Below are 24,757 nucleotides of genomic sequence, written 5' to 3'. Positions count from 1 at the left end.
GGGTCACTTTGCTCCATGTGGAGCCCTTGTGGCACAGTGGTTAAGAGTTTGGCTGTTAATCAAACGGTCCAGTTCGAATCCACCAGCAGCTCCTTGGAAACCCTATGGGGCAGTTCTACTCTATAGAGTCGGTATGAGTCAGAAACAACTTGACGGCAACGGAGTTGTTTTTAACTCGATAACTTCTGTGTTTTTTTCACACTAGTGAGGAGACAGAGTGCAGTAAGTGGCACTGTCTTCGCTCTGGGTTGCTGTTACATCATCCCAACCTCATTCACTTCCTCCAACCAAATGTGGCTTCTTCAGCTGAAAGGGGAGAGCCCTCTCCTTGGATTGGCTTTAAAAATCGTGACATAATAAGCAAAAGCAGTTGTTGTAACTAGTCTTCAACTAGACTATAGGGTCGCTAGGAGTCGGAATCGACTCGAAGGCAACGGGTTTTCATCTAGACTGGGTATCTGAATGGCTTCTCCACAGTTTCCCAATCTCAATGAGACCTCCCTGAGAACAGGAAAAGCGTCTCCCCTCTCAGTGAGGGGGCTCTCCTAGGGCAGGAAAGGGTTTCTTCCAACGGACGGCTGCTCCTTGAGGGTGTGGACTTGTCACGTCCATCACCAGATTGAGGTGCTTCCCGATGGTGGCGTTCACAGGGAGTGTGTGTGGGGAGCAGGGAAAAGTAGGCCTCTTGTTATGTGCGCAACACCTTTCTACACTCAACTCGCCTCCGCCTTCCCGCTTCAAGTTCTACGCCCTCGGAAACCTTGTGGGTTCTCTGGATGGGCTGGCCCAGGCGGCTTTTTGCCCTCTTCCAAGATGGCCGCCGCCGCCTCTGTGACAGGCCTGGTCACGTGGACATATCCGCCTATGAGGTCGCTGGGGCTGGGTCGGCGATTGTCCCTTTCCGGCCCCCGTCCCAGGCGGTGACTGCCCTTGTCAACCCGAGCCTGAGCGATCATGGCAACGGGCTCGGGCGGGGAGCGCGTGGCGGCAGTGGCAGCGGCGACAGCTTGGTCGCGGTCCGGGGCGGCGGAGCGGCGGCGACGGCGGCGGTGGCACTGGCACTGGCACCGGCCCTGAGCGCCATGCTGCCGGGCATCGCCGAGAGGCAGCAGGCGGCCCCATGGGAGGCGGAGGAGGTGGCCGCGGCCGCAGCGGAGGCGACTGAGGAGCAGGTCCTCGTGGACACGGGCGCGGCCGGGGAGCCGGAGCGCAAGACCGGGGGGGAGCAGCTCAGGGACCCGGCCCCGGCCCGGCCCCGCGCGGCCGAGGAGGGGGACGTCCGCGACCCGCCGCGGCCCTCGCCCCCGCTGCCCGTGTCCGAACCTGCTCCAGCGCAGGACCTGTGCCCTCATGGCAAACCCAGGAGCAAGGGCCGAAGCTGCAAGCGGGGCTCAGGCCGCCGTCCCGACGAGTCCCGACCTCGGCGGCCGGTCACCGTGGACAGCTCCAAGGCCAGGACCTCCCTGGACGCTCTGAAGATCAGCATCCGCCAGCTCAAGTGGAAGGAGGTGAGGCCCGGCCTGCCGTGTGGGCACAGGGGGGTGGACAGAACGACCTCAAAGGATCCTGCACGGCCCAAGCCAGGTCGGCGGGCAAGGGTCGAGCTCCTGCGGTGCGCCACGCTGGAGCCTGCTTGTCAGCCACAATCTCCTCATCTTTCAAGGCCTAGCCCCAGAGTCGCTTCCACCAAGAAAGCTTCCCAGACCCCTCCAGACCAAGTCAGCTATTCTGTGCTCTGGCTCCCCTAAAGCTCTTTACATGGTCTGCAGCCTTCCAAACTGGCGTCTTCACACTGTAGTTACTTGCTTATATCCTGTCTCATCCACAAGCTTGTGAGTCCCTGGGGATGGGGACCCTGTCTCTTTCACGTACTCATTTTAAGTCATATTTGTTTAGCACTTATTGCCAGACTCTTGGGCACTTTAACAGTTTGTGCTTTGGAGACAGGCTGACCTGGGGTCTCGCTACACACTGCTACTTAGCTGTGTGATCTTGAGCAAGTTGCTTCACCTCTTAAGCCTATTTCCTCCTCTGTAAAGTGAGGCTAATAATACATATCTCATAGTTTTGTTGGAATTAAAAGACTCACTGCTTAATGTAGCATAGCACAAGTATGCAGTAAATGGTAACTCATCTTGCCACCCTTTACTCTCTTTCCTCCTTCAAAATCACCACCATCATCATCATCAGTGCAGACACTGTATTTCATGTTCCAGGGCTTGGCATATAGTAGGTGTCAGTAAGTGGTGGGTGAAAGAGTGAGTGAAGAAATGGGTTATTCATCTCTGAACCAATTTTAGACTTGGTGGGTACCAGGATGAAGCACCGATTACATCCAGAGGTGTATGTTGCAGTTGGCTAAGTGTATAAAGCCATTTGTCTTTATTTGCAACCTATAGGGCTGCTGAATGTGCTCTTGGTGCTGCCAGGATTGCAGTTTAGGGTAGGGCAGTCTGGAGACTTACGCCCAGTTGCAGCAAGCAACACTAGAACTCTGGTACCTACCCCTGTGCCTTGGCTCTGGTAGGTTCAGTAATGGTTTTACAAAGTTGGAACATGAAGAGAGGTAGTTGCAGAAAGGATTTATGTGGTCAGAGGGTTCATGTCCCAGCAAGATGGAGTCATGTGGTTTGTGCAGAAGTCAAGAATCAGGCAGGGCAGACTTCCAGGTGGGTAGAGGTCAGCACTGGGGAAGTCTGACCCCAGGCGCCAAGTCCCTCAGCCTTGGGGCTTGGGATGCAGGGAAGAACTTTAATGCCTGGGAAATCTGAGGAAAGCAAGGGAGCACTCCCAGTTCTGGAGTATCTGGGTTTATGGAGAGGGTCTCAGGTCCAGGCCAGAGATATGAGGGTCAGAACAAGGTTAACTGGAGAACTCATAAGTGCCACATCCTAATGAACAGAGAACCCTGGGACTGAAACCAGGCCATGGAGTCAGGCAAGGCTGACTCACCCGAACAGAATCTATGCTTCGCCCTGTGGGAGAGAGGGACGCAAAGTGGGCTAGATCTTGTTCTCTAAGAGACATGGTCCCAGATGGACTCAGAAATCATCAGGCATACATGCCAGTTGAGGTTCATTCATTCATTCAGTAAATGTCCCTATGGAGGTGCCACATTCTGTGCTGGGCCCTGGAATCAAAGATGGTTATGATGTAACCTTTGCCCTCACAAGTAAAGTAGTAATTGCAGTAATTACAGGACCTTTTCTGTTGCTTCCTGAAATGCTCTTTTCCCAGCAATTTGCATGGCTTACTGTCACTTCTTCAGATCTCTGATCAAATGCCACTTCCTCAGAGAGGCTTGATAAGGCCATCAGTCTCCAACCTTGCTCTTTATATTTTTTCCATAGCACTTAACGCTACCTGACATTATATTATGTATTGTTTGTTTATTGTCTGTCTGCTTCTTTCACTAGAATGTAAGCTCCATGAGGGCAGGAGCCTTATTTCATTTCCTGTTGTATCTTCAGGTGTTTGGCACATAGAAGTTGCTCAATAAATATTTGTTGAATGGTTGAATATATTATGTGATGAGTGTTTCTCTATATATGTAAAGGTATAAGTGCTGTGGGAGCTAGAGGAGGGGCACTTCAGGAAGTGCTCCCTGGAGGCAATAAACCTGCGCTGAGTCTTGAGTGCTGGAAATGAATAGGAGTTAGCAAGGGGCTGTGGATCCCTGGTGGAGCGAGTAGTATGGGCAAAGCAGAGGTACATATCGGCTTTGCAAGTTGTTCAGTATGGCCAGATCATAAAGCGGGAGGTGGATGGTGAGAGACAAGGCTGGAGAAGTGAGGCCTCCTATGAGATTTGAACTTTTTTTGAAGGCTGTGTGAGCCGTTACAGAATTTTAAGGTTCTTCCATTTTTCAGCTGTGCTTCTTAGGGCAAGTCAGTTTAATCCTTAGTCTTCAGTTTTCTATCTGTAAAATGGGGGTGAGTAGAGCTAGTGCAGTGGTTCTCAGTTAAAGCTAGTTCTTTACTGCTACATGCCAACCCTCTGATGATTCAGCCCACACACTGGTAATGTTAATTTACATGAGACCTTGCACTGGTGGGCAATTTGTAGGCAATTTCTAGGGCACTGGCGGTGCAGTGGTTAAGAGCTCGGCTGCCAACCAAAAGGTCAGCAGTTCAAATCCTCCAATCACTCCTTGGAAACCCTGTGGGGCAGTTCTACTCTGTCCTATAGGGTCACTGTGAGTTGGAATCCACCCAATAGCAATGAGTAGTTGAACTGCCCAGCCCCTCCCATGCCTTTTTCTCCCTCTCGGAAAGTGTATTGGCATGTAAGTGGAGATGCTCATTCTAATATATTTTAAGACCTAATTTGCTCTCAGCAGTAAGACTTAACTATCAGACATTCGATTATTTACTCAGTGTCACTTTTCCTCATTAGTCTGTGAGTTCCTGAGGGCAGGGTAGTGTCTGACTTGTTCACTGTGTGTCTCCTGGGTCCAAAACATGTAGGTGTTCAATAACTGTTCACCAAATGAGTGAAGGAAATACTCGCAACAGAGCTCACATCTCATCGTGACATCCTAGACTGTGGTGTTTGAAAAATACCAGGTTAGATAATCTTCTATGATTATGTTATGCTTAGCATTCACTACAAAGCTAACCATGTGACAAGTAACGTATATATAAACCAGGTACTTACAAAGTGCAAATGCATGACCTTTCCAGGCCTTAGTTTCCCCATCTGTTACAGGGGTGGTTTTGGACCACATCATCTCTAAAGTACCTCCCAGCATTGATGTTCTAAGAATGGGCATATCTACCGGGAGCAGGGCAGCAAGGGGTTGAGCAACAGTGTCCTTTGAATGCAGAACTGTGTCGCTGCTGCAGGGCTTGGGAGTACTGGTTGGCTGGTTTTGGGGAGGTAAGAAATCAGGTCATGAATACCAACCAGAGTGGAAGTTCTGTGTCTTCTTTTGTGGGGGTGTAGTGAGGGGCTATATAACACACTCCATTTAACTGGCAGCACTGAGTCAGCATGTGAATTCAGAAGTTTGCTTCAGCTACAGGGCACAATCTACCCCTCCCCCCCACCTCGCCACCATCCTTGGCTTTTTATTCCATGTGCATTTAACAACAACCACAATAATAATGAACTCTTACATAGATCTTACTCTTTGCTAGGCACTGTTCTAAGTGCTGTACATATATAAACTTACTTGATTATCACCATAACCCAATAAAATAAGTTCTTTTTGTCTCCATTTTAAAGATGAGGAAGTTGAAGTACACAGAGGTTAAGTAACTTATCTAAGGTCACACAGCTAGTAAGTGGCAGAGTTAGCATTTGAAATGGGCATTCCATTTGAAACCACACTTCAATTCCATGCTCTTCTCCGCTACTCTGTTGGCAGACCCTGGGTTAGGAACTGGAGATGTAAATAGGGTATATACTCCTTCTCCTCAAGGAGCTGCCAATCCAGAGGGACAGATAGTGCAAATATATAATTACGGTCCAGTCTGGTGGGGCAGTGTTAGAGGTGAGCACAGGGGGCTGTGAGTATACTGAGAAGAGGTGTCTCTTGTGTAGGAGGTGTGGGCTATAGGAGGGCTTAGAGGGAAGGTGATGCCTGGACTGAGTTTTTAAACAGTAGCTAGGAGATAGCCAGGCAGTTGAATGGGTAAAGGGCACCCCATAGAGTATGAGGAAAGGCAGGGAGTGTCAACCCAGATCTATACTCAGAATGGGATAATGGGAGTTTAGGGAGTGCACTGGAGAGTGAAGAGAGATGAAGGAGGATCCAGATCACAGAGGACTTTGAAGGACATGCCAAGAAGCTTGAGTTTCAGACTGAATTTGTTCACAGATTGCTTGCCATATATAGATCGAGCTTCCCTTGCCCATTTTCCTGCACTCTCAAGAGAACCATGCCAACTCCCTGATGATTCAGTTTTCAGGCATATCCATTCTGAGTCAGGTCTTATTCAACTGAGTTCATAATTTCAAATTTGTTTCTCAAGAGAAGATTTATAGACATTAGCTCAGTGAACTTATAGGTCATACTAAAATTTTATTCTAGAATAGCAGAATTGTGTTTAGAGGGTCACCACTGAAGTTGCTACATGAAAGAGAGGCATGGTTCCTGGTTCGTAGAAAATGCTCAGTAAATGTTTATGGAATTGTACAGTCCTCTTCCAATTGTGTGAACTTCTCTCCCTATCCCCTGCCATATTCTTTTGCAATTTTGCTACTCTCATTAATGAAAACCTTAGAGAAAAGAACACCACAGGGAATAGATGACAGTATTGTTGTGAGCTGCCCTCCTTGGAGATGTGGGTTTTGTATATGGGCACAGTGGTGCCATGGACACCAGCTAATATGACTGAGAGTGCTGAGAGATTTGATAGAGGGACATTTGTTGGAAATAGTTTGCATAAGTCCCTGCCCTGAGATCTATTACAGTGTGATCTCTTTGTTTCAGAGATTCCAAATCTTGAGTTGTTTTCTGAAATTTATCCATGTTTTATTCAGAACATGTGTACAGTTATTATGTTGTCCTACTTATGACTTGGATAATATTAGCTATAATATATAATATTTACTAAATATCTGTTATGTGCTAGGCACTGTACTGGAGTCTCTGGATGGCACAGATGGTTAAATGCTCTTCTACTAGCTAAAACATTGGCGACTTAAACCCACCCAGAGGCTCCTTGGAAGACAGGCCTGGCAATTTGGTCCTGAAAGGTCACAGCCTTGAAAACCCTATGGAGCAGTTCTACTCTGCACACTTGGCATTACCATAAGTCAGAGTCACTCGCCAGCAACTGACAACAATAACAAGGCATTGTACTAAGTGCTTTATGCTAATTAAATTGTATTGAGCATTTACCATGGATTATTTTATTTAATTCTCACAGCAACCCTCTGAAGTAGATCCTATTATCATCTCCAATTTACAGATGAGGAAACAGGTTTAGAGAGAGAAATTGGTACAGGCTAGCCCAAGGCCATGCAGCTAACAAGCTACAGAGCTATCCAGGCTTGTGCTTATAACTAGTGTACAGTCCTATACCACCTTTGCTAATCCTTTGTTAAAAACCACCCTGAATGGAGTTATTCTATTATTCCCAAATAACAATTGAAAAAGCTGAGTAGGTGAGAGAGTCAGGGTTTAAAAAGTCACCTGTCTCATTCCAAAGCCCCCATTTAATGTACTATATAATTCTATATTTCTTAACCCCCCATTCCTCATCTGACCCATAACCCTTAAATAGCAGTGGAGGCGCTCAGAACCAGCACAGCGATATTGCAACTGGGACTTAAAATAAAACACGTTGAAATATATCCTGCCTGGCAGAGGGAGTACTGAGTACCTGCGACTTCCAAATCCTGCCTTGGTGCTGCCCCCAGAGGAGAGGTGATTCCTGTGCCATTTGACTAGCCGAGTCGCCCTGCTCCTCTGTGGAATGTGAGCCTGCTCTTTGAATGGCTCTGAATCAGATTCCTTTTGGAAGGAGCCAGGGTAGAAAGTGAAAAATGAGTAGTTTTAACCTCCCTCCCTTCCAGTTTTAATGATAGTCATTGCGATTTACTTCCCATTTTTTGAAAACAGCATTATGTTTAAGAATGGTTTATGTCCCATTCTATCAAATGTTTTACTTCAAAACATGTTATTTTAATGTCTAATCCACCAGTTTTGCCTCTGCATGTTAAGCTTGTCATTCTATAAAAATCATAATTCACTACCACTTACACTTTGAACAGTACGATATATGTAATGGCTTCATGAATTCACACTAACTTAGAGGACTTAAATAGCCCATTAAAAGACAATAAATTCCAGGGGCTCATATTCAAATTCTATAACTACTACAAAATTAAAATTTTCATTTATAGCAGGTGTTGCAGTTGCTAGAGCTGTTTTCTGTGTTATGAAACATACACTTTGTATTGTGTCTCAGTTTTGGTAGTGCTCTGGGTTCTGGTATTGGATCAGTAGAAGTTGGCTGCAAAAATGTAGTCATATATTTTCTTTTACTTTTAAATCTATCCCTTGAGAAGGACGTGTTGTAAAGGTAATTGACCACTCTTTAAGTGCCTTCTTTAAAGGGGAAGTGGTGTGTCCTGGAATTAGCAGAGTTTTAGAATCAGACAGATATGTGTTAAAATTCTTGCCACTAACTGCTTGTGTGACTAAACTGTGAACAAAATACAGGACTTCTCTGAGTGTCAATTTCTTTATTGTGAAAATGAGCCTAGCGTTACTTATCTTGCACAATTTTTGTGAAGTTAAATAAGGGAATATATGTAAGTTGCCTTAGTTTAATGCTTGGTACACTGTGAGTACTCAGTTAATGTTACTTTTCCTTCTATTGGGTAAGGAACCCTGGTAGTACAGTGGGTAACCTCTTGACTGCTACCCGAAAGGTCAGCAGTTAGAACCCATCAGCCACTCTGAAGGAGAAAGATGTGGCAGTTGGCTTCCATAAAGATTAAACCAAAAAACCAAACCCACTGCTGTTGAGTCGATCTTGACTCATAGTGACCCTGTAGAACAGAGCAGAACTGCCCCAGAGGGTTTCCAAGGCTGTAATCTTTACAGAAGCAGATTGCCACATCTTTCTCTGAGAGCCTCTGGTGGGTTTTAACTGCCAGTCTTTCGGATGGCAGCCAAGTGCTTTAACCATTGTACCATCAGAGCTCCTCTGTAAAGATTATGCCCTATGGGACAGTTCTACTCTGTCTTATAGGGTTGCTATGAGTAAGAACCAACTCAATGGCTACAGGTTTGGTTAGTTTTTTGATACCTGTGGTTATAATCTCATTTGGGAATAGGTTTTCTTTGTTATGTTCGTGAGCCAGTATTAGTGTGGAGTGTGTTTTAATCAATCTCTTTTGAGATATAGAACAGATTAAGAAAGGAGAGACTGGAAGGAGGGAGCGGGCTGACTCAATAGGGGGAGAGTAAATGGGAGTATGGAGTAAGGTGTATATAAGCTTATATGTGACAGACTGACTTGATTTGTAAACTTGCACTTAAAGCACAATAAAAATTATTTAAAAAAAAAAAAGAGCGGATTAAGCAAGTAGCAAAAAGTAGAGTTGGGGGAAGATAGATGCCACGCCACATGAGATCTCCAAGGAACCAAGAAACAAAAGCTGACAAGGACCTTCCTCTGGAGCCCACAGAGAGAGAAAGCCTTCCACTATAGCTGGCACCCTGAATTCAGACTTCTAGCCTCCTAAACTGTGAGAAAGTAAATTTCTGTTTGTTAAAGTCACCCCTTGTGGTATTTCTGTATAGCAGCACTAGATAACTAAGATAGCAGCCATCCTAGGCAGTATGAATTGGTACCCCACTGTGGTTTTGATGTGCATTTCCCTAATGTCTAATGTTGAGTATCTTTTCATGTGCTTATTGGCCATTTGTATATCTTCTTTGGAGAAATGTCCGTTCAAGTCCTTTGCCCATTTATAAATTGAATTGTTTATCTTTTTGATGTTGAGTTGTAGGAGTTCTTAATAAATTTTGGATATTAAATCCTTATCAGATATATGGTTACTGAATACTTTCTCCTATTCTGTAGATTGTCACTTCACTTTCTTGATAAAGTCCTTTGATGCACAAAAGCTTTAAATTTTGATGAAGTCTGATTTAACTATTTTTCTTTTGTGTTTTTGGTGCACTGTCTAAGAATCCACTGTCAAAAACTAGGTCCCAGAGCTTTATGCTTATGTTTTCTTCTAAGGGTTTTATGACTTTAGTTCTTATATTTAGGTCATTCATCCATTTTGAGTTAATTTTCATATATGATGTGAGGTATGGGTCCAAATTCATTCTTTTGCACATGGAGATCTAGTTGTCCCGGCACCGTTTGCTGAGGAGATGACTCTTTCCACCTTTAATGGACTTGGCACCCTTGTTGAAAATCACTTGGCCATAAATGCATGGGTTTATTTCTGGACTCTCAGTTTTATTCCATTAGTCTAGCTGTCTGTCCTTTTACTGGTATCAAACTGTTTTGATTACTGTTCACAAAACAAATAAGGTGACTAGTTAACAGAAGAGAACTGCTGTTATATGCAAATATACCCATTAGCTTCAGGAAGGAATGTGAATTTTCTGAGCTGATTTCTTTATTTCGTAATTTCATCCGTAGTTAGCGCTCCCCACCGATCCTGGAAAGACCATAGCCAGACGTGGTTTTGAACCTTGGCTCTGCCACATAATAGCTTTGTGGCCCTGGACAAGTAGTTTTATCTCTCTGAGCTGCAGTTTCTGCATTTCTAAGAATGAGCCTGAAATACTCAGTAGGGTTGTTGTGTGGATTAAATTAGAAAACATTTAAAGCACCTGGTGCTTGAAAGTAAGAATATGTGTTAGTTTGCTTTTCCCTCTGATGAATTTCTGTGACATCTTAATTAACATTTTAGAAAAAAAAAAAAAAAAGATGGTATGAATGGGAAAATCACCTAGCCATTCCTTTAATGGATTTTGAACCCCTCCTCTTCCCTGTGGTTCCTCGTCAGAAGCTGAGTCAGGTCCCTGAGTCTCCTCAACAAAGGTTACCATTTTGCTGGAGAGAACAATTATCTTGTTCTCTGTTCCAGATGAACTAACATCTCTCTCTCCTCACATCAAGTTGTACCTTGCCTTAACAGATGCCTCTGCTGCCATTTGTGTACATGTTTGTTTCCCTGGGGGTTTTGAACCATTATTTAGTAATTTTTATAAATGTTTTGTAAGTCATAGCAGACATTTCTGGTGGCACCTTCACTTCGCCCATCTGCTTCTGTGTCATCTGAATAAAAACTTTCATCCTTCATAAAGCTGGGAGAATAGGGCAGTTTATCTCCTGTGCAGTCATCCCTACGTATAGCTTTACTTTTTAAATAAGTTCTTCTGTACATCTGCCTAGAACTTTTCCTATTTTGTTCTTTATGCCCACAGGGAGATTTTATTTATTATTGTGTCAGAACGGTGGTTTATGGGAATTTTTTTAAAAAGCAACAATAGAACATTTTCTGGACATCTTAGATTATTAACAAAAACCTTTGTAAAAATTCCAAAACCAATATGTGCTTATAAAAAATTTATACAGTTCCCAAATATAGAAAATAAAGACTGGAAGTCCCTAGTTTTCATCCCCCTTCCTTTCCCTCTTCCCCTTTAATCCTACTCCTTGGAGCTAATACCGGGATTACAGCTCTGTATGCATCGTTCCAGATTTTTTTTTCTTATTCCTGTATGTATCAGGACTGGCCAGGTTGTACTGCAGTAACAAACACCTGCACAAATCAGTGGGTTAATACAACAAAAGTTTATTCTTGCTCATATTATGTATTCAATGTGGGTTGGTGGTGATGGGGGTAGGGGAATGGGTTGTTCATTTCGGTTTTTCAGAAACCCAGGCTTCCACGCAACACATGCTTCCATGAGATCACTGAGGACGAGGGAATGTGGCAAAGTGTGAATTGGTTCTTAAGACTTCTACCTGGAAGTAACATGTCACTTCTGTTCACATTTCATTTGCCCAAGCAAGTTAACATGATCGTGCCTAACTTCAGTAGACGGTGGGGATGTGCAGGTCTACCATGTGGGTGTAAAGAGGAGAATCAGAGTATTAGGTGAACCATGCTAATGACTACATATAAGTCATATGTAGAGATACACATATATATATAAATATAGAGAATTTTATTGTTTTTTACAGCCATGCGGCCATTACACTATATATATAGTGCATGAGAACTGCTCTTCTAGCAATACCTCATGGACATCTTTCTCTGTTAGTGCATACAGGTTTATTTCATTTTAATAACAATCTGATAGTTCATTTTATGGATATATCACAATTTATTGATGGATGCTCTTTTTCTATTTTTTCTCCTACAAATAGCGATGCAGTAAACATCACTGGTTAAGCACCTCAAAACCAAAATCAATCTCAGCGCCTTCTAGTCGATTCCGACTCATAGCGACTCTATAGGACAGAGTAGAGCCTCCCCGTAGAGTTTCCAAGGAGCACCTGGTGGATTCGAATTGCTGGCCCTTTGGTTAGCAGCCGTAGCACTTAACCACTACGCCACCAGGGTTTCCGTTAAGCACGTACTTGTGCAAATATTTCTGTAGGATAAACTCGTAGAAATCAGTGTTAAAGGATGTATACTATTTATATTTTGGTCTTTGTTACTGAATTGCTGCCAGCTGTGTATGCGAGTGTCTGTCTTCTCATATTCTCTTCTACACTGGATACTATTAATGCTCTAAATTTTTGCCAAATTGGTAGGTAAAAACATGTTTTTTTTAATTTACTTTTCTTTGTTAATAAGGTGCAGCTTTTTGCATACGTTTATTAGTCATTTGATCTACTTCATCTGTGAGTTGCCTGAATGTATTCTTTGTACATTTATATTTTGAGTTGTTTATATTTTTCTTATTGCTTTGTAAGATTTCTCGATACATTACAGATAGTTACTTTTTGTCTCATCTATGTTATAAAAATTTTTCCACTTTTGGTTATTTAAACCTCTAATTACTAATCATTTGCCTTGCATATTCTACATTATTATAATTAAGATAGTTTTTCCTTCTCACGCACTAAAAGCAGCCTTTAATCTACAGCAATAGGTCTTTTTTTTTTTTTTCCAAGTTGGTTTAAGAGAACAGAAGAAACACACAATTCTGACTTCAGATGCTACTGAAGTTCTAGTGAATTAACAGGCTGCGTGGTGTCTTAAATTTCTATGGAACCATATATAATATGTGGAACTTTCACATACATTTATCTAACCTGACTTTTACTTTGTGCAGTATGGTCAATTTCATTATTTCTGTTTTTCGGATGTCAGTGTGGTATAGAGTTAGAGTTGGGTTTGAATTCCCACCCCTTGTAAGTTCTGTCCCATGGGGAGTCAGGAGTATACCAAAGTGAGTAAAAAAAAAAAAGTGAGTACCCAGTATTTATTCTGTTTTAACCCTCCCACCTTTCAGAGGTGTTAAGTGACATGTACCTTAGAACCAGTGGCCAGGTATTCTGGCTTTCAGGCCAGCTCTTGTCCCAGTGAACCATACTGCCCATCGGAATAGATTTTGATTTCTTTGCATTTTAGAAATAAGGCCATCCAAAGTTAGTGCTTTCTTAAGTCATATAGTACAGGATTGGGCTTTGAGTCTAGGTGTTACTTTTGTTTAAAAAGCACATACCTCACTTATGTAAATAATCCTTGTATACTGTTTAAAGTTGCAAGAATAGGAAAAAAAATATAATTCCACCATTGCAATGCAATCACTGTTTTCATGTTGAAACATTTCCTTCCAGTATTTTGTTTAGGCATATATTTTCAGGTTTTACAAAGCTCATAAAATGTGATTATATTATTAGGTTAATACCAATGCCCAAATTATGATTTAAACATTTTTCCATGCTCTGCAAACTTTCTGTCCATCCTTGACTCTCTCTTCCCCCATTTAACTCCTTACCCCATTCTTGATCTCCTACCTTGGGGTAAGGCTTAAGCATTTTGCGCACAGTTGGGTAATGAGACTGCTGAAAGTTTCCATTTCTTAGGTTACTTCTCAGGTCTTGTCAAAATGTCTCTGGTGTAAAAAAAAAAAAAAAAAGGATATATTAAAAGCTATATTCAAATGTCATATGCCAGTATAAACTATTAGGGAAATGCTTATCAAAATCACAGTGACATACGACTTCATACCTACTGTTGTTGCCATCAAGACAATTTTGACTTATAGCGACCCCGTGTGACATAGTAGAGCTGCCTCTAGGGTTTTTTAGGCTGTTATCTTTATAGGAGCAGATCACCAGGTCTTTCTCCCACGGAGCCACTTTGTGGGATTGAATTGCCAACCTTTCGGTTAACAGATTAACCGTCGCACCACCAGGGATCATTTGAAAACCTATTGCCATCTATTTGATTCCGACTCGTAGTGACCCTATAGGACAGAACAGAACTGCCCCCTAGGGTTTCTAAGGAGCGGCTGTTGGATTCGAACTACCAACCTTTTGGTTAGCGGCTGAGCTCTTAACTGCTGTGCCGCCCGGGGCTCCTTGATGTGTATAATAATAACAAAAACAATGGAAAATAACAAGTGAATATGTAGAGAAATTGGAACCTTCATACATTGCTGGTGAAAATGTACAGTGGTGCAGCCATTATGGAAAAGAGTTTGCACTTCCTTAAAAAATTAAACATAGAATTATATGACTGAGCCATTCCATTCCTAAGTATTTACCCAAGATAATTGAAAACAGGTGTTCAGACAAAAACCTTTACTAAATGTTCATAGCAGCATTATTCCTAAAACCCCGAAGTGGGAATAACCTAGATGTCCATCAGCTGATGAGTAAACAAAATGTGGTGTATCCATAAAATGGAATATTATTCAGCCATAAAAAGGAAGTACTGATACATGTTGCAACATGGATGAACCTTAGAAAGTATGTCAAGTGAAAGAAGCCAGTTACCAAAAAAACCACATATTGTGTGATTCCATTTATATGAAAAGTTCAGAATACACAAATCTGTAGAGACGGAAAGTAGATTAGTGGTTGCCTAGAGCTGGCAGGGTGTGGGGTGGGGAGGTTGGCTTGGGAGGGAAATGGGAAGTTACTGCTAATGGGTATAGTGTTTCTTCTTGGGCTGATTAAAAAATGCCCTAAAATTGATTGTGGTGATACTTGCACAGCTCTTTGAATATACTAAAAACCTTTGGATTATATACTTTAAACAGGTGAATTATATACACCTCAGTGGAGCTGTTAAAAAATTTCATATGCCCATCAATCCAGTTATCATAATTGAACAATACCTGCCTCCTAAGTACTAATTGGAAATATACCTTAGGGAGTCGTAAAAGTTCAGTGCCCTCTGTTGTTAATTCTGTATTGCAGTATTGCCTTAGACACCTGTATCTAATGGAATCCTGTCCTGGTGGCATAAAGTAGTGGCAGCTATAATAGACTCCAAAGTTTTTCATGAGTGAGTTTTTTTTTTTCTTTAAAAAATTTCAATAGTTACTTGAAGCATAAAATTCAGGATACTTATAAAGTCTCCATAGGAAGCCCTCCATGACCTGGGAGGGAGGATAGCATGGTTGTTGCAAAGTATGAGCTTTGGAGCCACACACAGGAGGGTTTGAGGCAACTCACTATGTAAACTTGGGCAAATTTTACTCTGAGCCTTAGTTTTTATAAAATGAGCAAAATATCAACTGTACCTCCCAAAGTCATTTGTCATCAATATAAAAAGATACAATCATGTACTTATAATGCCTGCTGCATATTAAAGGCTCAGTTGGGCATTAGCTGTTAATGTTTTTATTACCATCTGGCCCTAAACTTCTCTAGCTTTACCTTCCATATTCCCTACCTTGACTCTGTGGAGTACTGACACCATGCTGCTAGTAGTTCTCTTGAAGCTTTATGCGGTACCATTCCCCTGACCTTTGTCCATGCTTTTCCTTCACCTTAGAATGCTGCCTCCCTTTCTTTGGCTAACTCTTATACATCCTTCAAGAATCAGATTATACTTATCTTTTCTATAAGCTTTCCCTTACTCCCACCTGAGGTTAGGCTAAGTACCCTTCCGTGGTCATGCATGGTGTTTACAACGGCTCTCAATTGATTAGTTGTTTCAAAGAAACAACTTTTGCCTTTTTTGATCCTCTCCATTGTATCTTTGTTTTCTATTTCACAATTTTCTGGTTTTTTAAAATCATTTTTTTATTCTACCTTTTGAGGTTTATTTTGTTCTTTTTCTGACAGTAAGTTGGATCTTTAGACATTGAATTTTCAGCCTTGTATCTTTTTCTGATAAAAGCATTCAAGACTACAAACTTGTCTCTAAGTACTCTTTAGCTATGCCTACAAGCATTGACATGTAGTATTTTTTGATCACCTTTTAGATCTATGTATTTTACATTTTCTTGAAGATTTCTTTCTTGGCCAATGAGCTATTTAGATGTATTTTAAAAAATCTAAACATATGAGGTTATTCTTACTTGCCTTTTTGGTATTAATTTCTAACTGAATTGCATTGTGGTTAGAAGATGTTTCTTAATTCATTCCTTTTTTTTTTTTTAGGACTAATACGTGATCAGTTTTTATAAGTATTTCACATGTGCTTGAAAAGAATATGTATTCTATAGTTATTGAATACAGTAGTCTACATATGTTAATTGTGAATTGTATTGTGCATATTTGATATCCTTAATTTCTTGTCTGGTCTATTAATTACTTAAACAGTTATGTTAAAGTTTTTCTTTATTTTTGTGGATTATATATCTTTTTTAATTGATTTTTTTTTATTTCCTCCTTTTATAGTCTGGAAGTTATATATTCTGTTTTTCTTCTTCTTGACTACCCTAGAAATTTTAATATGTATGCATATTTCACAAAGTCTAAAGCTAGTATCTTTACTCTCATCTTAACAGTGCAAGGATCTTAGAATGCTTTCATTATTGTTATGGACTGAATAGTGTCCCCCCAAATATGTGTTGTAAATCCTAGCCCCTATGTCTGTGGTTATAATCCCATTTGGGAATTGGTTGCCTTTGTTATGTTAATGAGTGGGATTAATGTAGGGTGTTCTTGAGTCAATCTCTTACAAGATAGAAAAGGAGCAGATTAAGCAAGCAGAGATGGAGAAAGATAGATGCCAACACACATGGAGATCTCCCAGGAACCAGGAAACAGAAGCTGAAGAGACAAGGACTCTCCCCTAGAGCCAACAGAGAGAGAAAACCTACCCTGGAGCCAGCACCCTAGCCTCAAAAACTGTGAGGAGCCCTGGCAGCGCAGTGGCTAAGCAATGAGCTGCTAACCAAAAAGTCAGCAGTTTGAATACACCAGCTGCTCCTTGGAAACCGTATGGGGCAGTTCTGTTCTGTCCCATAGGGTGCTATGAGTTGGAATTGACTCAATGGCAATGAGTTTTTTTTTTTTTGTAAACTGTGAGAAAATAAATTTTTGTTTGTTAGAGCCATCCACTTGTGGTATTTCTGTTATAGCGGCAGTAGATAACTAAGACGATTATGATCACATCCCTCCAAACTTATATGATTTTGTTCTCTAATATTTTAGTTCGGTCTTGTTTTTTCCTTTTTTTACTCCACAAATTAGACATTCTTATTATTTTACATAGTCTCAGTGTTTTTTAGACTTACACATGTATTTACAATTTTCTTTGTTCATTATTCCCTTTTACAACTCAGATCTTCCCTTTAGGATCCTTTTATTTATTTGGGAAGTAATGTTTTTAGAAGTTCCTTTAGTGAAGGACTATTTATAATATATGTTATCAGTTTTTATTTTCCAAAATCACCTTTATTTTGCCCTCATTCTTGAAAGAGTGTTTTGTTGCACATACCAGTCTCTCTCTTTTTTTTTTTTTTTTTTGTTGTTGGTAATCTGTCTTTTCATTTCTGGCTGCTTTTAAAATCTTTACTTTGTCTTAGATGTCTTTAGTGTCATTATGACATTTCTAGGTAAGAATTTCTTTTTACTTATTCTGTTCTGATTTCTTGGGATGCCTGAATCTGAGATTTGGCATCTTTCATTAATTCTGGAAAATTTTCAACAGTTTTCTCTTTCAACATTGTCTCTCACCAATCTCTCATCTCTCCTTCTTGGATTCTGATTAGATGTTTGTCAGACCTTCTCGCCATATCCTCTATGGCTTTTAATTTCTATGTCTACTTATTTTCAATAGTCTTTTGTTCCTTCATGGTGCTTTTTATTTCTTTAAACTTATTAAACATACCTATTTTATATCCAGTGTCTGATAATCTCTTTATCGGGAGTCTCGGTGGGTCTAGTTCTATAGTTTATTGTTTCTACTGACTTTTGCTCCCAGTGATTTATTTCCTTGTGTATTTGTTTTATTTTTAAAAATTTTTATATTTTATGGTGAGCTCACGTTCCTTGGAACTTTAGTCTCTGGTAATTCTTTGAGACCTGGGGTTAAAGTGAGAATTTTCATTTTGTGCATATGCCTTAGAGGGCTTTGCTAACCCAGGTCACTTAAAACTAAATCTTTGTTTTTAGGCTTTTTAGATTATAGATGTAGTATGGATTCTGACTCCAAACTTACATCAGCAAGGTATTATGGTTAGACAGTCAGGGCGGAGGCCTTATTCCTTTTATTACCCCTTTTCTGAGCCAAGGCCAAGGCAAGGCAAGGTAAGGCATGTTTTCTTCTACTTCACTCACTGAGAATGAGGCCTTTCAGAGGTCCTGGCTTGATAAAGGAGTCTCTGTTTCGATTATAGCCTTGCCAGCAGGCATTCAGGGGTCAGAACACATGCAGAGGCCAGATCATTGCCTAAATACATGGGGAACAAGATAATTACACTTGCATTTTAAGAAGATCACTCTGACTGCTGTATGGAGAATGGATTAGAGAGAGGTTCAAGAGTGGAGGCAGAGAGACAAGTTAGGATGCTATTGTAGACCTCAGGGGAGAGATGATGCTCCCTAGGACAGGATGGTGGTGGGAGGGGAAGGTTATTGATCGAGATGGTCTGCTTCCTCCCCTAGGCTGTAAGATATCCAGTGGCAGGAAGCTTGTCTTATTCATCTTTGAGTCCGCAATGCCTGGCACAGAGAAGGCATGCAGCAAATGTTAATTGAATGGAACTGTGTAATCAGTAATGGTTCTAGTGCTGTTTTTTGGACTACCTTCAAAGCGGCTATTTTCTTTAAAGGAAATGTCATAAAGGGATTCCAGGGAGTGAACTCATGCCTGTCTCTGGCATTGCAGAGCTTGAGCTGGAAATAGAGAGCCAGCTGTTTGTAAGTTGCTGAAAGCCTTAGGTTTTGGCAGGGTTTACTTTCCATGATAACATAGCTTTCTTTAGCCTGTGCACTTGTTCCTTTCTTAAGGAGTCTCAGGCTCTGTGTGAGACTACTTACAGAAAGTATTGCATCTTGCTGGATTTTTATGACATTTTCTCAGAAATTACTAGACTTTTTGACTCTCTAGGCAGGTTGCAAAGATGTTCCTTTAGTGGTATGTCATAGCTGTGAAAACTTTCTACTCTTAATGCGTCCTTCTCGGAAAAATTACTCTGTCTCTAGGATATAAAAATAAATAAATAAATAGAGAGAGAAGCAAATGGTCCCTGGTGTGTGATGGTTTAAAAAGCTTCAGCTGGTCACCAAGGACTGCTGTTGTAGGAGTTTACGCAATACTATTGCACTAGGATGTAGAGAAGTGTTTCTAGAAAGTATGATGAAATAAAGCATACTTGGGAAATTTTAAGTTCTGAAGCCTTGAAGCTCTTCATTATTCATTCCACAAACGTGTTGAATGCCTACTATGTCCCAAACCCTGTGCAAGGTACTGGGGATAAAGATATGATCAGACACCATCCCTCTCCTTGAGCCATAGTGTCTTTTTGGGTGAATTAGAAAAAGCTGTCCTCTCCTCAAGGAGAAAAAATTAGTATATGATTTATATCTCAATAACATTTGCTGTAACAAATGGATATTTTTTAATATTTGCTGTAACAAATGGATATTAATGACAAAATAATATTAATTATTAAATAATATTTACATAGTATCATAATAAAATTACTGATTGATTTAAACTGGGAATCCAGAAATATTCTGGTACAGTAAACAAACATTAGAAATTGAATTGCAATATGAAACTTCAAATTTAGCTGGTGCGCTAATACCAATAAGGGACTAAAATTTTTTTAATTTTAAAGTACTTACCAGTCATACAGCAGATATAAAAGCAGGTACTGATTTAGAAACACAGGTTATTTTGATGTTATTAGATCAATATATTGAACAGTATGTATTGTCTTGTTAAAATAAGACACTTTACTGACATTTGTAGGAAAATTGTCATCATAAATATAAAATTGCCCAAATATAAAATCATCTAATGTTTGATTACAAAACCAGAATATTCCTGAATTCCCAGTTTAAGTCAACTAGTACTTTCATTATAACAGCATGCAATTTTTTTTTTTTTTACTAGTTGCCATCAAATCAATTCCAACTCATGGTGACCCCAAGTGTGTCAGAGTAGACCTGTGCTCCATATGGTTTTTGATGGCTGAGTTTTTGGAAGTAGATTGCCAGGCCTTTCTTCTGAGGTACCTGTGGGTGACTTGAATCTCCAACCTTTTGGTTAGCAGCCAAGTACGTTAGCCATTTGTACTACCCAGGGACTTCATGTAAATATTATGTAATAATTAATATTTGTTATTATTAATGATCTATTTGTTGAAGTAAAAAATATAATCATAAAAATATGAAAAGTGTTTAAAATATTAAAGATGTCTGCATATGAGTAGTATAATGGCACCCTTGTGCATGACCTAAATAACCAGACATAGCAGCCTTGGAAATCCCAGTCTAGGGGCATAGCTGATGAGTCCAATTTAGAATGCTGAGAGTTCTGTTAGCAATGTGTACCAAATGTGGTGGGAGGCAGAGGAAGGCAAGACGAGGTCTGCCTGGATGTATTGGGAAAGGTTTGTGTGAGTGACAGGCTCTCAGATGAATAAGCTGCATTGGGTTTTAGACATATCTTGGCTGTTTGGTAGTCTTTTTACCTTATTTTGGGGTTCCTGCTAGCTCTGGACAAGTGAGACTTCGCAGATTCATCATTGTTCTTTATTGTTGCATAATACTGCAGTGTGTGTATGTAACATAGTTTGTTTATTCATTCATCTGTTGATGGGCATCTAGGTTGTTTCCATGTTTTTGCTATTGTGAACAATGCTGCAATGAACATGAGTGTGCATGTGTCTATTTGTGTGATGACTCTTATTTCTCTAGTATATATTCCTGGGAGTGGGATTGCTGGATCATATGGTATTTCTATTTCTAGCTTTCTAAGGAAGCGCCATATCGTTTTCCAAAACGGTTGTATCATTTTGCATTTGATGAGGTATTTCTATTTTTAGATAGACTCTGTTGATCTCTGTTGTCCTCCTGCCTATGTCTCCCTCTGCCTTCAGGTCTCAGCTTAAACCTCACTTTCTCCATGAAGTCTTCCCTGCTCCTCCCTCCCCCAACTCGGCTAGATATTCTTGGTTTACGCTCCATAGTCCCTGGTATGTCTACTATCATAACACTCATTGGCTTTATTGTTATTGCTTGTTTAATTTTCTTTCTTTCCCACCAGGTCTTAAATTCCACTAGTGCAGGGGCCACATCTGTCTTGTTTATTGTTGTATATTATTGGATCCTCACCTTCCAGCGCACAATGCCTGGCATAATATATAACAAGCTTTTGATAAATATTGGCTGTTTTTTTTTTTTTTTCATTTGTTCCTCAAACATTTCCTAAGACCTTATTTTCTGCCAGGCAGTCTGCGGAGAGAAGAAATCTCACCCTTTCAGTCCCTCCCCTCAGGAAGCTCACTCTCTAGTTATTAGGATCCAGTGTAGGAAGAGCAGTGTTAAAGGCAGGTAAAGGAGGAGGCGGCAGCCTCTTGGGGGCAGCTGAATCTGATTCAGAGTCCAGTGGAGGCCTCCTACAGGAGGGACCTCAGGGCAGAGTCTGGCAGGATGAGATGGGTGAGCAGGTTTAGGGGGTGGTATTCAGATAGGAAGGAGCCCTCGTGGCACAATGGTTAAAGCGCCTGGCTGCTAACTGAAAGATCAGCCAGCTGCTCCTTGGAAACCCTGTGGGACAAATCCACCAGTCATTCCTTGGAAACACTATGGGATAGTTCTGCTGTGTTGACAGCACCTAACAACAACAACAGCCGCCCCACAGGAGAAAGATGGGGCAGTTCTACTCTGTCCTGTAAGGGTTGCTATGAGTTGAAATCGACTGGATGGCAATGAGTTTGTTTTTATTCAGACTGGGGCCCATATGTATGGTGGCAAGATAAGACCTGGGCCTCGCGGGACTGCAAACATTTTACTTTGGCTGGAGTACAGGATATGAGGATAGGAAAGTGAGGGGAAATGGGACCTGAGAGGAATGCAGGAGCCAAGCCATGAGGCTAAACTGCAAACTGAGAGGTAGGCAGCCTGGGGGAGCAGGGTGCATTGGAGGGTTTTAAACAGGTGTGTGTGTGTGGTGGTAGAATGGCCTGGCGATCTACTTCTGTAAAGACTACAGCTAAGAAAACCCTATGGAGCAGTGGGGTCACCATGAGTCAGAATTGATTTGACAGCAACAGATTTTTTTTGGGGTGTGTGTGTGTGTACACATGTATATTCTCACACACACACAGGTACACACAGTGTGTGTATCAATAAAAAATTATATCCATATTTTAGAAAGGCCCCTCTGAATGTGGTGGAGGTATATTTAAGGGTTGGGTGTATTTAAGAGGTGGTGTATATATATTTTATATTTAGGGATTGGGATAGTGACGGTGGAACTGTGAAACCCTCCTTGAGGGCAGGGAGAGTTGCTTCCAGCCTCCAGCATCTGGCAAGTGCCTGGTGTATAGTAAGCACTGAAATAATGCTTTGTGGCTAAGTCACTAGGCAGAGACCAGCACTCTTCAGTGCTAACAAGGTAGGATTCTTAGGCCCTTGTTGCAGAATAACAGCAGATTACTGCTGTCATTTTATCGAACCTCCCAACAACCCTGTGAGGCAAGTAGGAGATATATTATTAGCTCCATTTTACCGATGAGGCAATGGAGGCCCAGACTGAAGAAAGGACTTATGCCAAGTCACACAATTTAAAAGTGGCAAAGCCAGAACTCAAGCCCAGGTCTTTGTCGATGCCAAGCCAGTTACACTCTCCTCTGTCCCATGCTGCCTCCAGGAAATGGGGCGAGGTGTGGGTGGCAGCACTGAGAAGAGAACTGGGATCACTTGTGTCTGTTCTCTCGAGGGACCACTGTCTTCCTTTCTGATGAGGGAGGGGCTTCCAGCCTCTGAGACCATGTAATGTGTCCCTGCAAGGTGACGGTGCCCCCTTCCCCAAGCTTCCTTCCAGGCAGAGAGAGATGGAGGCCCAGGGGCAGCTGAAAGCTGTCTTCACCAAAGCAGTGGGAAGAGATTTGTGTGCCGCTCACACTCTCATCGCCTGGGCATCACGCTGCTATTTAATAAAGGCCTCATTGCTTGAAGGGCCATTAAGTAATCAATGATAGATTTCAACCTCATTGAGGGGGACGATGCAGAGTAAACCAAGCTCAGGCCATGTGGAAATAAAATAATAAAGAGATTCTTCACATGCGTGGCCTTCTTCCTAAGGGAATGGGAAGGGGACAAACACCCATGGTCTGCTCTGAGCCAGGCACCAGCTAGAGGCTTTTGCACTGGTTTTCTTAATACTTTCAGCATTGCTGACATGCAGAGACTGTGGTTTCCCTGTAAGTGAGGAAAGGGAGACCTGAGAACCCAGCCAGTTAGAGGTGGATCTAGAACCTCATCCCTAGTCTCTGATCTCCAGGTGTCTGCTCCTTTCAGTGTACTATGCTGTCTTCCCTGTGGAGGCTGTTTTCTCCGTGAGACAAGCGATGCTTTATTCTTGTGCAAAGTATGAACCGTAGAGGGGTCAGCAGTCTGTACTTGTTTATACCATACACCCTATGAAGCAGAAACTCATCTGTTTGCCACTATATTCCTGACACGGGGCTGAATATGTAGCTGGATTGTTCTCATTGCTCTGAGGAGGGCTTCTCAGGCCTTCTACCACCCTCTCACTACTTTTCTTCTGTCATTCCATCTGAGCACTAGCCTCCCCTCTTCTCTACAAGTGCTTCCCTGCCCCTGAGAGAAACTTGTGTGTCCCTACTTGAAGATAGTTTTGAGCCCATCCCGAGACCTTTGCAGGTTAGTAACGAGCAAGCTGATGGAGAATGAAGTTGTGATTCCTCCTCGGGTGTCACATTTAAAATGAGACTTTGGATGACTGTGTCATCTTCAAGAGTCAGAAGAATGAGGTGTCTCTGATGAGATGCCAGGCTGTGGAGGGGATGTTCCTGCAATAAGTATCCCTACTCACATCTGGGCAAAGCATTTAAGGCCCATAAAGTCTCCCTCACCTACCGATTCAGCCTCATCCCCTGCCAGGCTTTGCCCTCCCCCTGCCATCCCCAGTTACACCTTCTCCTATACTCTATCCTAACAGCCCAGTTTAGTTCTATGCTGCCCACCTTTACTCACACTGAGTTCTCCACCTGAAACACCTTTTGTTGCCCAGACTCCCGGCAGGCTAAGCTTGCAGCCACTTCCAGATCCTGCTCAATCATGAGCTCCATCACGAAGACTTTACTCTCCCACTCTGTCTTTTGTGTCCTCATAACATTTGGTATGTCTCTCTCTATATATCGCTTTTTACAGTGGTAATGACTTGCTTAAGGGCTATGCTCTCCCACTAAACTCAGAGCAGTTAGAAGATAGAGTCCCATTTGTGTGTGTGTGTGTGTGTGTTTCCTTAGTGCCTGGCCCAGGATAGGTACTCAGGAAGGGGTTGTGACCTGGAAGAATGTGAAACTGTGCCAGTGCCGGCCTTAGCTGCAGATGGGGAGAGTGATCCATTATGTAAGGAAATGAATCAAGGCCTATCACTCTTCTCTGTCCTCTCTCTCCTGCCAGGGAAGGCTACTATTGTCTTGGGAGTGAATGCACTACTGGGCCTTTTCTGGGGCTGTCCAGCTGGGGGTCCTCGTCTCCCTCACTTAGGAGAGTGACCAGGCCCCCACCCAGGTTTTCTTGTCTTCTGTCCTGATGCCCTGGCTGACTAGTAGTTGTTGTTGTTATGTGCCGTCAGGTTGGTTCTGACTCATAGCAACCCTATGTATAACAGAACAAAAACACCGTCCAGTCCTGTTCCATCC

General features: G+C 41.9%; 1 protein-coding gene across 1 annotated transcript in view; it reads left to right on the top strand.

Annotated features, from left to right (window-relative positions):
* The first annotated feature begins 916 nt into the window (after positions 1 to 916).
* TTLL11 (tubulin tyrosine ligase like 11) overlaps positions 917 to 24,757 on the top strand; it is a 306,701-nt gene continuing 282,860 nt past the window's right edge. Inside the window, exon 1 of the mRNA XM_049897234.1 lies at positions 917 to 1,508. Coding sequence (XP_049753191.1) covers positions 1,083 to 1,508 — 426 coding nt within the window. The 5' untranslated portion in view covers positions 917 to 1,082. The remainder of the gene's footprint in view (positions 1,509 to 24,757) is intronic.

The sequence above is a fragment of the Elephas maximus genome, chromosome 9 (assembly GCF_024166365.1).
Source record: "Elephas maximus indicus isolate mEleMax1 chromosome 9, mEleMax1 primary haplotype, whole genome shotgun sequence".
NCBI lineage: Eukaryota > Metazoa > Chordata > Mammalia > Proboscidea > Elephantidae > Elephas > Elephas maximus.
Note: the sequence above shows the minus strand (reverse complement) of the source record. Positions and strands in the feature narration are given on the sequence as shown.